This window comes from Muscardinus avellanarius (genome assembly GCF_963383645.1).
Source record: "Muscardinus avellanarius genome assembly, chromosome: 20".
Taxonomy (NCBI): domain Eukaryota; kingdom Metazoa; phylum Chordata; class Mammalia; order Rodentia; family Gliridae; genus Muscardinus; species Muscardinus avellanarius.
The window spans coordinates 5,089,496-5,101,667 of record NC_137806.1 but is presented as its reverse complement, the minus strand read 5'-3'; the positions used below and the strand labels follow the sequence as shown (position 1 = coordinate 5,101,667).

At 46.3% G+C, this 12,172-nt stretch overlaps 1 protein-coding gene across 1 annotated transcript in view; it reads left to right on the top strand.

Annotated features, from left to right (window-relative positions):
• Positions 1-7,667, top strand: part of PIP4K2A (phosphatidylinositol-5-phosphate 4-kinase type 2 alpha) — a gene marked incomplete at both ends in the record, with an annotated part of 165,876 nt that extends 158,209 nt beyond the window's left edge. Inside the window, 2 exons of the mRNA XM_080716894.1 lie at positions 2,043-2,146; positions 7,587-7,667. Coding sequence (XP_080573020.1) covers positions 2,043-2,146; positions 7,587-7,667 — 185 coding nt within the window. The remainder of the gene's footprint in view (positions 1-2,042; positions 2,147-7,586) is intronic.
• Positions 7,668-12,172: the final 4,505 nt, after the last annotated feature.

The following is a 12,172-nucleotide window of genomic DNA, read 5'->3' as shown; positions in this document are numbered from 1 at the left end:
AAGGGAAGTGGAGTCTCAGGTACTGAAACGCAGTGTGATCAGGTCCTTGAATTCTGTGATGCTGATGGATAGTCTCTCTCTGTCTCTCTCTCTGTCTCTCTCTGTCTCTCTCTCTCTCTCTCTCTCTCTCTCACACACACACACACACACACAGATTGATTTAATAATATTTACAAATACTGCTTTTATATGCTATCTGTAAATGTATGTGTGTGTATGTGTGTGTTCATGCACGCGCTGGGAATTGAACCCACACCCTTGTGCACGCTAGCTAAGCACTCTACCACCTGGCTACACCCCCAGGCCTTACCTCCTCTGTAAAGTCAAAAGCGTCACCGTTTGTCCTGGGTGAGGCCCGTGTGTGTGGTCCACTGTGACCCTCGGGTGGCCTTCTTGTGGGGCAGGCACAGCATGGACAGCAGCCCTCTTCCCGGGAGCACTGAGGCCGGGCCCTGGGGCAGGGAGGACCTCTGATTTGCTGCTCTCTGTCCTCCCCCATGAAGGAAGGGGCCTGGGGCCTGTGACCCCTTCTGCAAGTCAGACCCACCTCAGTGCTTAATAGCTAGGTGATTGGATTTTTTAAGAAATATTATACTCCACCTTAGCTACTTTTCCACACACACAAAAAAAAGTTTTATGTTTTATTTTTTGAATGCTAAGACATGTGGTTCACCTTCTTTTTGGAGTAAGGGAGCAGGAGCTAGGGATGGAACCCAGGGCCTCACACATGCTGGAGAAGTGCTGTACCGCTGAGCTACACCCCTGGCCCTTATTATTTTTTAAAATCTCAGACAATATCTCAAGTGGGCTTGAACTGTGTTTTACTCACCAAAATTGTCTTTTATTCCTTCCTTTCTTTTTCTTTTTCTTTTAAAGCAGGTTCTCACTATGTTGCTGAGGCTGGCCTCAAACCTGCATCCTCCTGTCTCAGCTTCCCAAGTATTAGGATTACAGCATGCATCACCATACCCAGCTCAAACTTCTGTCTGTCTTTTTTTTTTTTTTTTTTTTCTGGTGCTGGGGATAGAACCCAGGGGCATTCTAACTCCAAGCTACACCCCCAGCCCTATTTTTTATTCTTAATTTTGAAACAGGGTGTCACTGAGTTGCAAAGGGCCTCACTAAATAGCTGAGGCTGTCGCAAACCATGACCCTCTAGTCTCAGCCTCCCCAATGCTGGGATTACAAGCGTGTGCCGCCACGCCTGGCTCTCAAAGTCATTTCTTACATACAGAAATATTTATATAGAGTCAAATACATATAACTGAAACATTATTTATTGTTAATCCTTTTATTGGTGCGTTGCAGTACATCACAGGGAGAGTCAAAGTGATACCTAAATACATGCACACATCAGTTAGTGGAAATATTGTATTTTTGAAAATACGCAGAAAGTTTAAAATGAAGAAGATAGAAACCTTCATCCATTTCTAATACTAGGTCCAATGAAAATTAGTTATGAACAATCTAGGCAATGGTAGAAGAGGATTAATAAGCATAATTAGTTGTCCGTGTGTGTGTGTGTGTGTGTGTGTGTGTGTGTGTGTTACTGGGGATGGAACCCAGGGCCATTCTACCTCTGAGCTACACCCCCATCCCTATTTTATATTTTATTTTTGAAACATGCAACTTAGAACTAAGTTGCTGAGGGCCTGGCTGAGTTGCTGAGGCTGAGCTTCGAACCTGCAGTGTCTTCCTGTCTCAGCCTCCCACGTACTGGAATTACAGGTGTGCAATTCTACCTTTTATAGAGCATTTTAAAATAGTATTTTTCGGTACAGCAAAGTCACACGCTATCATTAAAGAAAAAACAAATATAAAACACTCAACCCCATCCTTGGACCTCTACTGTTAATATCCTGGTGGCATGATTTTTTTTTTTTCCAGTTGAATGAAAACTGAGTAGGACCCCGAGCGGGGATGGTGGAGTCGGACGGAGCTTCTTATCCTCCTTCCCTTCCCTCACCCCAGCCTCGCAGCTCCCCGGGAGCCCAGGCTTTTCCAGATGTTGTCCCACGATCACTGCTCTTCTCCCTTTGCAGACTCCCCGAGGAAAGAGGTGTACTTCATGGCCATCATTGACATCCTGACACATTACGATGCAAAGAAGAAGGCCGCCCACGCTGCAAAGACCGTGAAGCATGGCGTAAGTGTCTGCGCTGGGAACACCGCCTCCCGCCGCTCAGCCCGTGCGTGGCTGGTCCACAGCCCTCGAGAAGGCTGTGCTGTCCCCGTCCACGAGTCAGGCCAGACTCCTGCGGCCCGCAGAGCCGCCCAGACCTTCCGCTGGGGACACCGATAGTGCATGCCTCACGGGAATATTATACAGCTCCTTCTGTGTGTGAGCGATGCCCAAAGCATAGAAGTGCTCAACATAGTCTAGTCTTTCAATACGAAATGTTCCCGGCTGAAGCAGGAGTGTCCGAAACTCGTGGGATTCTGTTTCTTTTCTCGTCGTGCATTTGTTTCTGTCGTAGAAGTCTTTTGAGTATAATAAGCTCACAGGTCATAATAGGAACCTTTCTCATGCTTGCTCAGAAGCAGATGATGCTAGGCATATGTTCAGTTGTGGAATCCCCGTGCGAGCCTGTGAGTGGGATCCCCGTGTGGCCCCTTTTGTCCGTGGGAGAAGCTGACAGCCTGCAGAGTGGCTTGCCAGGCCCTAGCGCTGGCAGTGGTGGAGATGGGGCCACCCAGGACCCTGCCCTGCAGGGAACCCGCCGCCAGGCTGAGCCTCAGTGAGCTGCATCCACCCACCTTAGGCTTGTATTGCAGGGCTCCTTTAAGGCCTTCCAGTTACTAAAATGCCCTGGAGCACCATGGGTTTGTTCTCAGCACAGGAGAGGCGCCTCCCACACACTGTGGGAGATGCACCAGAACCAGCCTGCTCCTCCAGTGCTCTCCGGGCTGGGGGTGCAGCGTGGTACTCGAGCACTTGCCTAGCATGCGTGAGGCCCTGGGTTCAATCCCCAGCACCAGAGGGGCTGGGGGGAGAGACTGCACGCACAGGGCATGGTGGCAAACACCTATGGTCCCAAATGTTGGAAGCCAGCCTCAGAAACTGAGTGAGACCCTGTTTCAAAATAAAAAAGGCTGGGGGTGTAGCTCAAAGGTAAAAATGCCCCTGTATTTGATACTCATTACCAAAAGAAAAGAAAAAATCAATTAAAGGCTCTTGGTCGCCGGGCGTGGTGGCGCACGCTTGTAATCCCCAAGCTTGGGAGGCGGAGACAGGAGGATCCTGCAGGTTTGATGATGCCAGTCGTGCTGGTTTACAGACCCGGTTTCCAAATAAAAATATAAAATAATTCTGGGAGTGTAGCCCGGAGGTAGAAGGGCTTCCAGGAACCCCAGTACCACCAAAAAAAAAAAAAAAAAGGCTCTTGGTCATCTGGTCATCTCAGAAATGGAACCAACCTAACAGCATATTCCATTGGCCAAAGAAGCCTTTACTCTTCTCAACAGCTGTGGTGTCTGGGCCACGTGCACAGTGCACACCAAGGCCCCTCGCACATTGGTGAGAGAGGTGTGCAGCAGCCCACGCCGCCAGAACCTTTTTCATGCTGTGCACCTGCTGAGGCACCGCCCCTTCCCCCAGACCTGAGCCCACTGAGGGCTGAGGGCAGCCCGGCACCCACCTCAGCAGGCCAAGGCAGAAGGGGGCAGGGTCCCCGTGTCGCTTCCCTGCTCGCACTGAGGAAACGCTCTGGGAACCGAGTCCCCTCTGCTGATAGAGGCCTCGTGCCTGGCTCCAGGGGCTTCCAAGGGCACGTGTGAGGTGAGCGGGTCCAGCGCTGGGCAGGTGCAGTGTCTGCCTCATCTTTTTTTTTTTTTTTTAAATTGGTGCACTGTATTCATACATCATAGTGGGATACAAACTTTTGTAGACATACATGCACACATTGCCCAGTCAGCCCCCACCCGATCCCCACCCCGTTCTCTCCCTATCCCCCCCTCCCATGCTTGGCTTAGTGATTGACATCTAGTATTATAGCAATTTATCAAAAATTAAAAATGATAATCTCACATAACAGTTTCATTTGTCAGATACCAAGCTTTTGATGTCTTAAAGATAACATTTCAATATTTCTTTTTGCTTTCTTTCTTACCAGAGATTCTATTTTTTCTATTTTTTAGGTGAAACTATCATATATTTATATATTTATTTTTCAGAAAAAAAAATCTATCCTAATATGGAATATGGACTCTAGGTACCCACAACGATCTTGAAAAAGAACAAAGCCAGAAGATATATATTCTCTGATTTCAAACCATATAAAGCTACAATAATTGAAACAGTGTAGTACTATTCTAAAGGCAGATATATAAACCATTGGAGTTAAATAAAAGCCTAGACCTAAATTCTTCCCTATATTGTCAAGTTATTTTTGACAAGGTTTCCATGAACATTTGGTGGTAGAAATAATAATATTTTAACTAAATACTGTTGAAAAATAATAATTACATGGAAAAGAATAAAATTGGACCCTTACCTAATCCCATATACAAATATTAACTCAAAATAGATAAAAGACCTAAATATAAATCTTAAGACTATAAACTTTTAGGAGAAAATCTGGGTCATAAAACCTCACAACATTGAAATTGGCAGTGATTTCTTGGTTATGATTTCAATGGCACAGGCAACAGAAGAGTATACAAACTCCCTAAAAAGTAAAAAACATATTGTATATCCAAAGACAATGTAAACAAAGTTAACAGTTACTAATAGAATGGGATAAAATATTTCCAAATGCTATATCTGAAGGTATATTAATATTCCAACTAGAAATCCTAAAAATTAACAACAATAAAGGCAAACAATACCCTTTAGAGATAGGTAAAAGACTAACATAAATAATGAATCTCCACAGATAACCAATCTTAGTTGTCTGTTGGATGGAAAATCTTGTTTCTCTAGTTCTGATGTGTGTTACCTATTTCTTCTTTGTAGTTAATCTCTTTGAGTATTTTCTCTAGCGCTGGTTTTGAAGACATAAATTCCTTCAGTTTCTGTTTGTCATGGAAGCTTCTTATTTCTCCATCTAATTTGATAGAAAGTTTTGCTGGGTAGGAAATTTTTGGCTGGAAGTTGTTTTCTTTCAGAGTTTGGAATATGTTACTCCAAGCCCTTCTGGCTCTCATGACTTGGTTTGGGAAGTCTGGAGTGATTCTAATTGGTTTGCCTCTGAATGTCACTTGGCCCTTTGCTTTTGTTGCCTTTAAGATTCTCTGCTTGGCTTCCACATTGGTCATTTTGACAATTATGTGGCGTGGGGATCCTCTTCTCCGATCCTGTCTAAAGGGAGTTCTATAAGTTTCCTGGACCTGCGTATCGACCTCTTGCTCTATGTCTGGAAAATTTTCTGCTATTACTTCCTTGAAGAGATTGTTGATCCCTTTGGTTACACTTTCTTTTCCCTCCTCTATTCCAATTATTCTTAGGTTAGCTCTCTTAAAATGGGCCCATATTTCTTCAATATCAGATTCCTGCTGTCGGATATTTTTTCCTAGATTAGAAACTATGCGTTCATTTTTGGAATGATCATCTTCTAAGAGCGAGATTCTGTTCTCCATGTGATCTAATCTGTTGTTTGTGCTTTGAATTGAGGCCTTTACTTCATTAATTGCATCCTTTATCTCTTTTTGGCTCTCTCTGAGTTCTTTTCGAAGCACCTCTATTATTTCTACAGTTATTTTCCTGATTTGATCTTCTAGAAATCTCTGATTTTCTGTTTTATCGGGTTCTGATGTTGTGGGGTTGTGAGCATTCATTGCTCCAGTATTATTCCTCTTTCCCATGATTTCGGAAGTTTGTGCCTTCTCTGGGTTCTTCCCTTGGGTCACTATGACTTCACTTAAGGTGTTCTGGATCTCGAGTCAGTAGTATCTCAGACCCCACTACTCCTTTACTGTGTTGTATCACAGAGTCTCCGACCCAGAGAGTCGATAGAGGCTGCTTTAGACTGTGGGGGGTGCCAGGTTGCAAGTTCTCCTATGGTGTGATATCTCTGCCACCGCCACTCCCCCACTGGGTCAAGTCCCAGTGAGTACAGTACTGGGATTTCTCCGCTGTGGCCCGCAATTTGACTCACTGTTCTTGAGTACGCAGGTGTAGCTGTACTGAATTCGGTGAATTCGGTGCTGCTGCCGCCAGTGGCAATATGGCGCCGCTGTCTGCCTCATCTTAAACACACCGTGCCGTGCACGTGTTTACCATGACCAGCATGACTCCATGTCAGTCTCCCAGGCACGCTCCCAGTTCAGTTCAGCTCCGTGGCATACCACGTGGGCTGAAATCGTGGGCCGTTTGCAGGACCAGAACGTCGCTCTTAGCCAAGGAGTGCTGTCTCAAGCTGCTTCCAGGGTCACTTTCTACCTTCAAGGCCTGGGCTCCTCCGTGGAGACGCCAGAAGCCCAGGTGTGGAAATCGCAGGTTTGTCCATAAACTTGAGTATCTGAACAAGGCACCAGCGGTAACTCCGGTCTCGCCCTTTGCCGCTGGAAACTGGCCAGGGACGCCTCAGGTGTGCTGGCCAGAGCTGCGCACCTGAGCAGAGAGAACACCGCACTGCGCTGCCGCAGGGGCCGGCTTCCTGGCCCTGTGCGGCGGTGAAGAAAACAGTGGCGCCCCTGTGCCCTGCTGCCAAGGAGCAGGCGCCCACTCTGTGGACGGGCGGCCAGCAGCCTGTGTCCCACCTGATTATAGCACCAGGAAAGAGCCTGTGACGGCCATCTTAGGGTCTAGCCCTCTGATGTCACAGGGGTTTTTTTGTTGTTATTTTGAGGGGGGTTTTTTGTTTGTTTGTTTGTTTGTTTGTTTTGGTAGGAGCACTCCCCTCTGAACTACGCCCCCCAACCTTTTAAATTTTTATTTTAAAACAGGGTCTCACTAAGTCGCCCAGGGCCCTCCTAATTTAGCCTCGACCCTGTGAGCCTCCTATCTCAGCCTCCCACGTACTGGGATCACAGGTGTGTGCCACCACGCCCAGCTGTCAGTCCTCATCATTTATAACACTAAGCCACTTCTCTCTGTCATAACTAAGAGGATCCTAAATACTAAGCCGTCTTTGCTGCCGTTACCAAAGTGTCCCTTTTACCAGATACTTGTGTTTTGTCGGTCTCAAAGCGTCTGCCTTCTTGAGAATGACAGGTGCTGTCCCGAGCCTCTGAAGGTCATCACGCAGAGTGTGCTCTGTGGAGGGACCGTCCCACCTATGCTGAGTTGATCATTTTATAAGTTGCAGCTGTCACCGGTGTGTGATAATAGCCTCTTGTGCTGGCACCAACCTTTGCTTCATTTCCAGACCCAGAAGGACATTGCTTCCTGGCCACAGTCCAGGTGTTCTGAGCGACAGTGAGAGCAGAGTCCACGGGGATTTACCGTGGGTGGCCGGAGGACCGGGATAGCTCGGTGGTGGAGGGCCTGCCTGGCATGCGTGAGGCCTGAGTGCCACCCTCAGCACCAAAAAGAAAAAGTATTAGCATTATATTCAGCTTCCGTTGGAAATAGGTATAGATACGCAATACTACTTTGTAGACATCACAAACACCGTATCAATATCCCTTTCTTTAAAACTGCCCAGGCTGGAGCCGAGATCTCGACCGTGAACCCGGAACAGTATTCAAAGCGCTTTTTGGACTTTATTGGTCACATCTTGACGTAACGTCCCTCGTAGCCGTGGACGGACATGAGCGTGGGAAGCACAGAGGTGGCTTCGGTGCCGGAAAAGTGAGAACTCAGCGGCGCTCCTGCAGGAAGCCGAGCGCCTCGTTGACGTCCTCAGGCCAAGATGACTGACTTGGGGCTACTCGCTTTAACAGCTACCTGATATTTCCCAGCATTGTTCTAGCTATTTCTGACTTCTTGCGCGCGCACGTCTGTGTGTGTGCGCGCGCTCATGCGCGTGTGTGCACACTTTTAATTAATTAATTAATTAATTAATTAAAACGGATCGGCATGGATCAGAATGTGTTACAACCCCCCTCAAAAAAAAAAAACAACCTGATTCCAGCTGTGGTGGAATGAATGAATGAGTGAATGAATGAATGAACGAGCAGGTGAGCGCAGGGGGGAGAGGGAGGGGCGCACGTGGCGCCACACCTGTCCGCATCGCAGGACGAACTGCGGATCCGTTTATTTTTCGAGTTGAAAGATGTAAGGCAGTATTCATAATAATAACAAAGATAATAATAATGAAGATAATAATAATGCTGGCAGTAAAAAGAACCCGCGAGCGGCACCCGCGGACCCCCACGCGGACCCCCAGCGGCTCGGGCACTGGACGGGAGCATGCTGGCGTCTCCGTGGGGACTGGTTTGAGGTTCTGTCGCTGCAGTTTCAGGGCCCCTGGTGTCCTGGAATAAGCCCTCCTCCTCCAAGCTGACCCCCAGGACTCTTTCTGTACTGTTACCAGGGAGACTGCTTGCTTCTCTTTTCTTACCTGGAGGCTTCATTGCTACCCTTGCGTTCAGGGTAGGAATTCATGGTACAATAACAAAGCTTATTACCTGGAAAGCGCATATTTTGGGGCAATAGTAGTCGCACCTCCTGCTGCAGGCAGATGAGCAAAGAATTAAAACTTCAGTTATCCTGTGACCCAACGCACATCTGACTTCAGAGGTTTATGTTTGGCCATTGTTTAGACAGTGTTGTTTAGTTACAATGATCCCTTTAACTGACACCCTCGGTTTTACTGTTTACATTATTAGGGAAACAGGGATATTTTTGAATCTAAAAATTTAATATCCAGCATGTGATTTTTGAAGTTTACATGTAAAGTCATTTTACAGTGTAGGTGAAATAATGTTTGTTATATTTTGAGATGTGTCCTGCAGTCATGTTTATGAGTGAATGCTGTGTTCATAGTACATGGTAGACAGTCTTTTACAATAAAAGAAAAGGGATTGTTTTGTCTCCGGATATACATTTATCAACCTAAGTTTTTTAAGAGAGTTAAACCAAATCTGGTTCTATAAGTTCATTGCCCCAAACTGTGCCGGTTGTTTCATCGAATACAAATTTCCAACATCGATCATGTATCTACCATTTCCTCTGCATTTTCTAAAAGGTGTCAAGTTATAAAATATTAGACTTGCTTAGAGTAGGTTATCAACTTATATGCTGTGCTAAAGCTGTGCCTTTAAAACTCTGTGTTTAAAAATAAGATGGTTTTCGTAGGCAGTTTCAGAAAAGGAAAGAAAATTCACCCTTCAATAATGACTTACAACTCAGCAAAGCCACCCACCCACCGGCTTCTCCCGCCGCTTTACTTCAGGGTTGGGGTCACAGTTGAGCCCAGCATTCCTGGGCTGCCTTCCCAGCCTCCGTGGAGCCAGCAGCAATTCCAGTCACCCACTATCTAAGACTTTCCGTAGACTCATTAGCCCCTGATGTTGACGCCCCTGTAACATACCTGCACAAATCCATATTGTCTGTATTTAAGTTAATCAATGCTACAATTTGGTTGCCCGCCCTCATGGATTCTGGCACCAGATCCATTTGAGGGCTTTGAAGTTCTGCTGGGGTTCCTCTGGCCCAAGGCTTCTAACCGAGGGCCCTGAAGTAAAGACAAGGTACAGGTATATGATTTGAGTAATCGTTTCCCTTGTGGCCAATCTGTGTATGCTTTTAGAGGTTTACAAAATGCTTTATTTTTTTTCTTTGTCTGTAACAGTCTCTGTCGTTCATTTATGTTGATAAACTGTTAGGACCGAGTGAGGAAGTTGCCTCCTGTCTCCTGTGCTAACAGTCCACTCCGGCAGGAGCCAGGCTTTACCGAATAAAGCACTTTGACGACTCACGAGGTGGCGTTTTGTTCCTCGGCTCCGGTGTGTTTCCCTCCACTGCAGACAGACCGTTCACACTACGAGAGCAGCTGAAGAGGCAACGGGGAAACCGGGTCCTTTCGGTTTCCACAGCCTCGCCTTCCACCCGAGGACCATCTTATCAGTAAATAATAATTCCCCCAATAAAACTTACTGTAAGATGGACAGGAAGAGAAAACAACTCAGCGAATATCCTGCAAGCCATATGAATGTTTTTAGTTCTGTAGCTCTATGCATCGGCACTGTTGGAACTTCAGTGGGATACCACTGCCGGGGAGGATGCCACTGTCCCTGGCTCCTGTGAACAGACACAGCGCTTCCATGGCTTTGCTCCTGAAAGTGCATAATTTTTTTTCTTTTTGTGGCACTGAAGATTGAACCCAGGGGTGTTCTACTCCCAAACTATACTCCCAACCCTATTTTATTTCTTATTTTGAATTAGAGTCTCACTAAGTTGCAGAGGGCCTCGCTAAGTTGCTGAGGCCGGCCTCAAACCTGCAGTCCTCTCTCAGCCTCCCAAGAACTGGGTTTATAAGCGTGCGCCATTACGCCAGGCTGAAGATGCTTATTATTCAGCCTATAGATGGGAAGTACCGTAAACTTAGCGCGCGGTTCGTGTTGTTTGGGTGCAGTTTGGTCCTCAAGGAACATTAGGCAAACACACAAAAAATAACTGAGCCACGTAGGCTTACACTAGCCATACATGTCTTGGCATCCGCTGCTCACCGCAGGAGGAGCGCGTCCCCTGCACCCACCTCCGGAGTCCTGACCTTCTGCCAGACATCAGCAATCTCTTCTTCCTCCGTGTGATAACCAAGAGCTGTGACTCTTCTGACAGCTGTGACCACAGGTGCCGCTCGAGTCTTTCATAATTTGCACAGGTATGTTAGAAATTCACAAACATGTGTGTGTGTTCAAAAGTGCTCTACCACTGAGCTACACCCCCAGATCCCTACTCAAGTCTTTTTCAATGTAACTTACATCATTTATTTTGGTTGCTTTTATTTCCTAACCATTCAACATGTCTGAAACTGTGATGCTATTTCCATTAAATTACTCTATATGAGTATGTGTGTGTGTGTGTGTGTGTGTGTGTGTGTGTGAGAGAGAGAGAGAGAGAGAGAGAGAGAGAGAGAGAGAGAGAGAGAGAGAGAGAGAGAGAGAGAGAGAGAGAAACTGGTCAAGTGTTTGGATGTTTGTGTCCCTAGTTCCATTTTTCCATAAGTTCTACAGATTCTCTTGCACACTTTTGCTAGAACAGTGATTTCTAGTGACACGCACGTCACATTGTTGCAGAGCTGCCTGGTGAGCAGGGAGCGTGGACCTCGTTTTCCTTGTGCGTGATCTGGATGTGACACTCTCTTCCCCTTCATTTGGTTATTTAATTTCAATTTTTTAATTGAAAATCGTCCTAGACCCATAAAAAGTTATTTCTAATTCAGAAAGGACAGAAATTGGCAGGAAGCATTAACCCTTCATATGACACTTTGGGACGTAGTAATTAGAGTCAAATGCGCGCCAGGCGTGGGGGTGCACATCTGTAATCCCAGTACCCGGGAGGCTGAGACAGGAGGGTCACAGATTTGAAGACAGCCTCAGAAACTCAGCAAGGCTCTATTTCAAAATAAAAATAGCTGAGGGTATAACTCAGAGGTTGAATGCCCCTGGTATCAATCCCCACTACCAAACAAACAAAAATAATAAAATGCCAGTACTTGGGAGGCTGAGACAGGAGGATCACAGGTTTGAGACTAGTCTCAGTGACCTAGCAAGACTCTGTTTCAAAATAAAAAAGAAAATTGGGCTGGGGTGTAATTTGGAGATAGAATGCCCTGGATCTAATTGCCAGTGCCACAAAATAAAAAAAAGAATTCAGTGCATGCTGTACGGAACTCTATATAATGAAGTGGTAATGTATACAGAGTGGACATGTGCTGGCCTGAAAGGCCAGTGAAGCTTACTGGGAAAATCAAAGTTGACCACGAACCTGCCGTGATTATCAAAAGTTCTTTCATAAGAGACAACCCTAAAGAGGAGAGTGAGTACCTTCTCAACGAAACTGAATGCCCTTCAGAAGTTTGTTCTAACTCTGTTTGTGCAATCTGGCGAAAAGCCTGCCAAAGGGCAGTGAGAGAGGACAAAAGATTATCCCTTCCTAGGACGGGCTCCCATAGATCCGTGTCTTATAAAATCCCACACGGGGTGCTGGAGAAGTGTGCCGGGTGAGGAGATGGTCAACCTCGGCATCCACAGAGAGTGGCTCACAATTGCAAGAGGATTTTACTCGGGAATGAGCAGAAGGTTACAATCTGGAGTATGTGTGCTGTGGTTCCGAGAGGCAAAG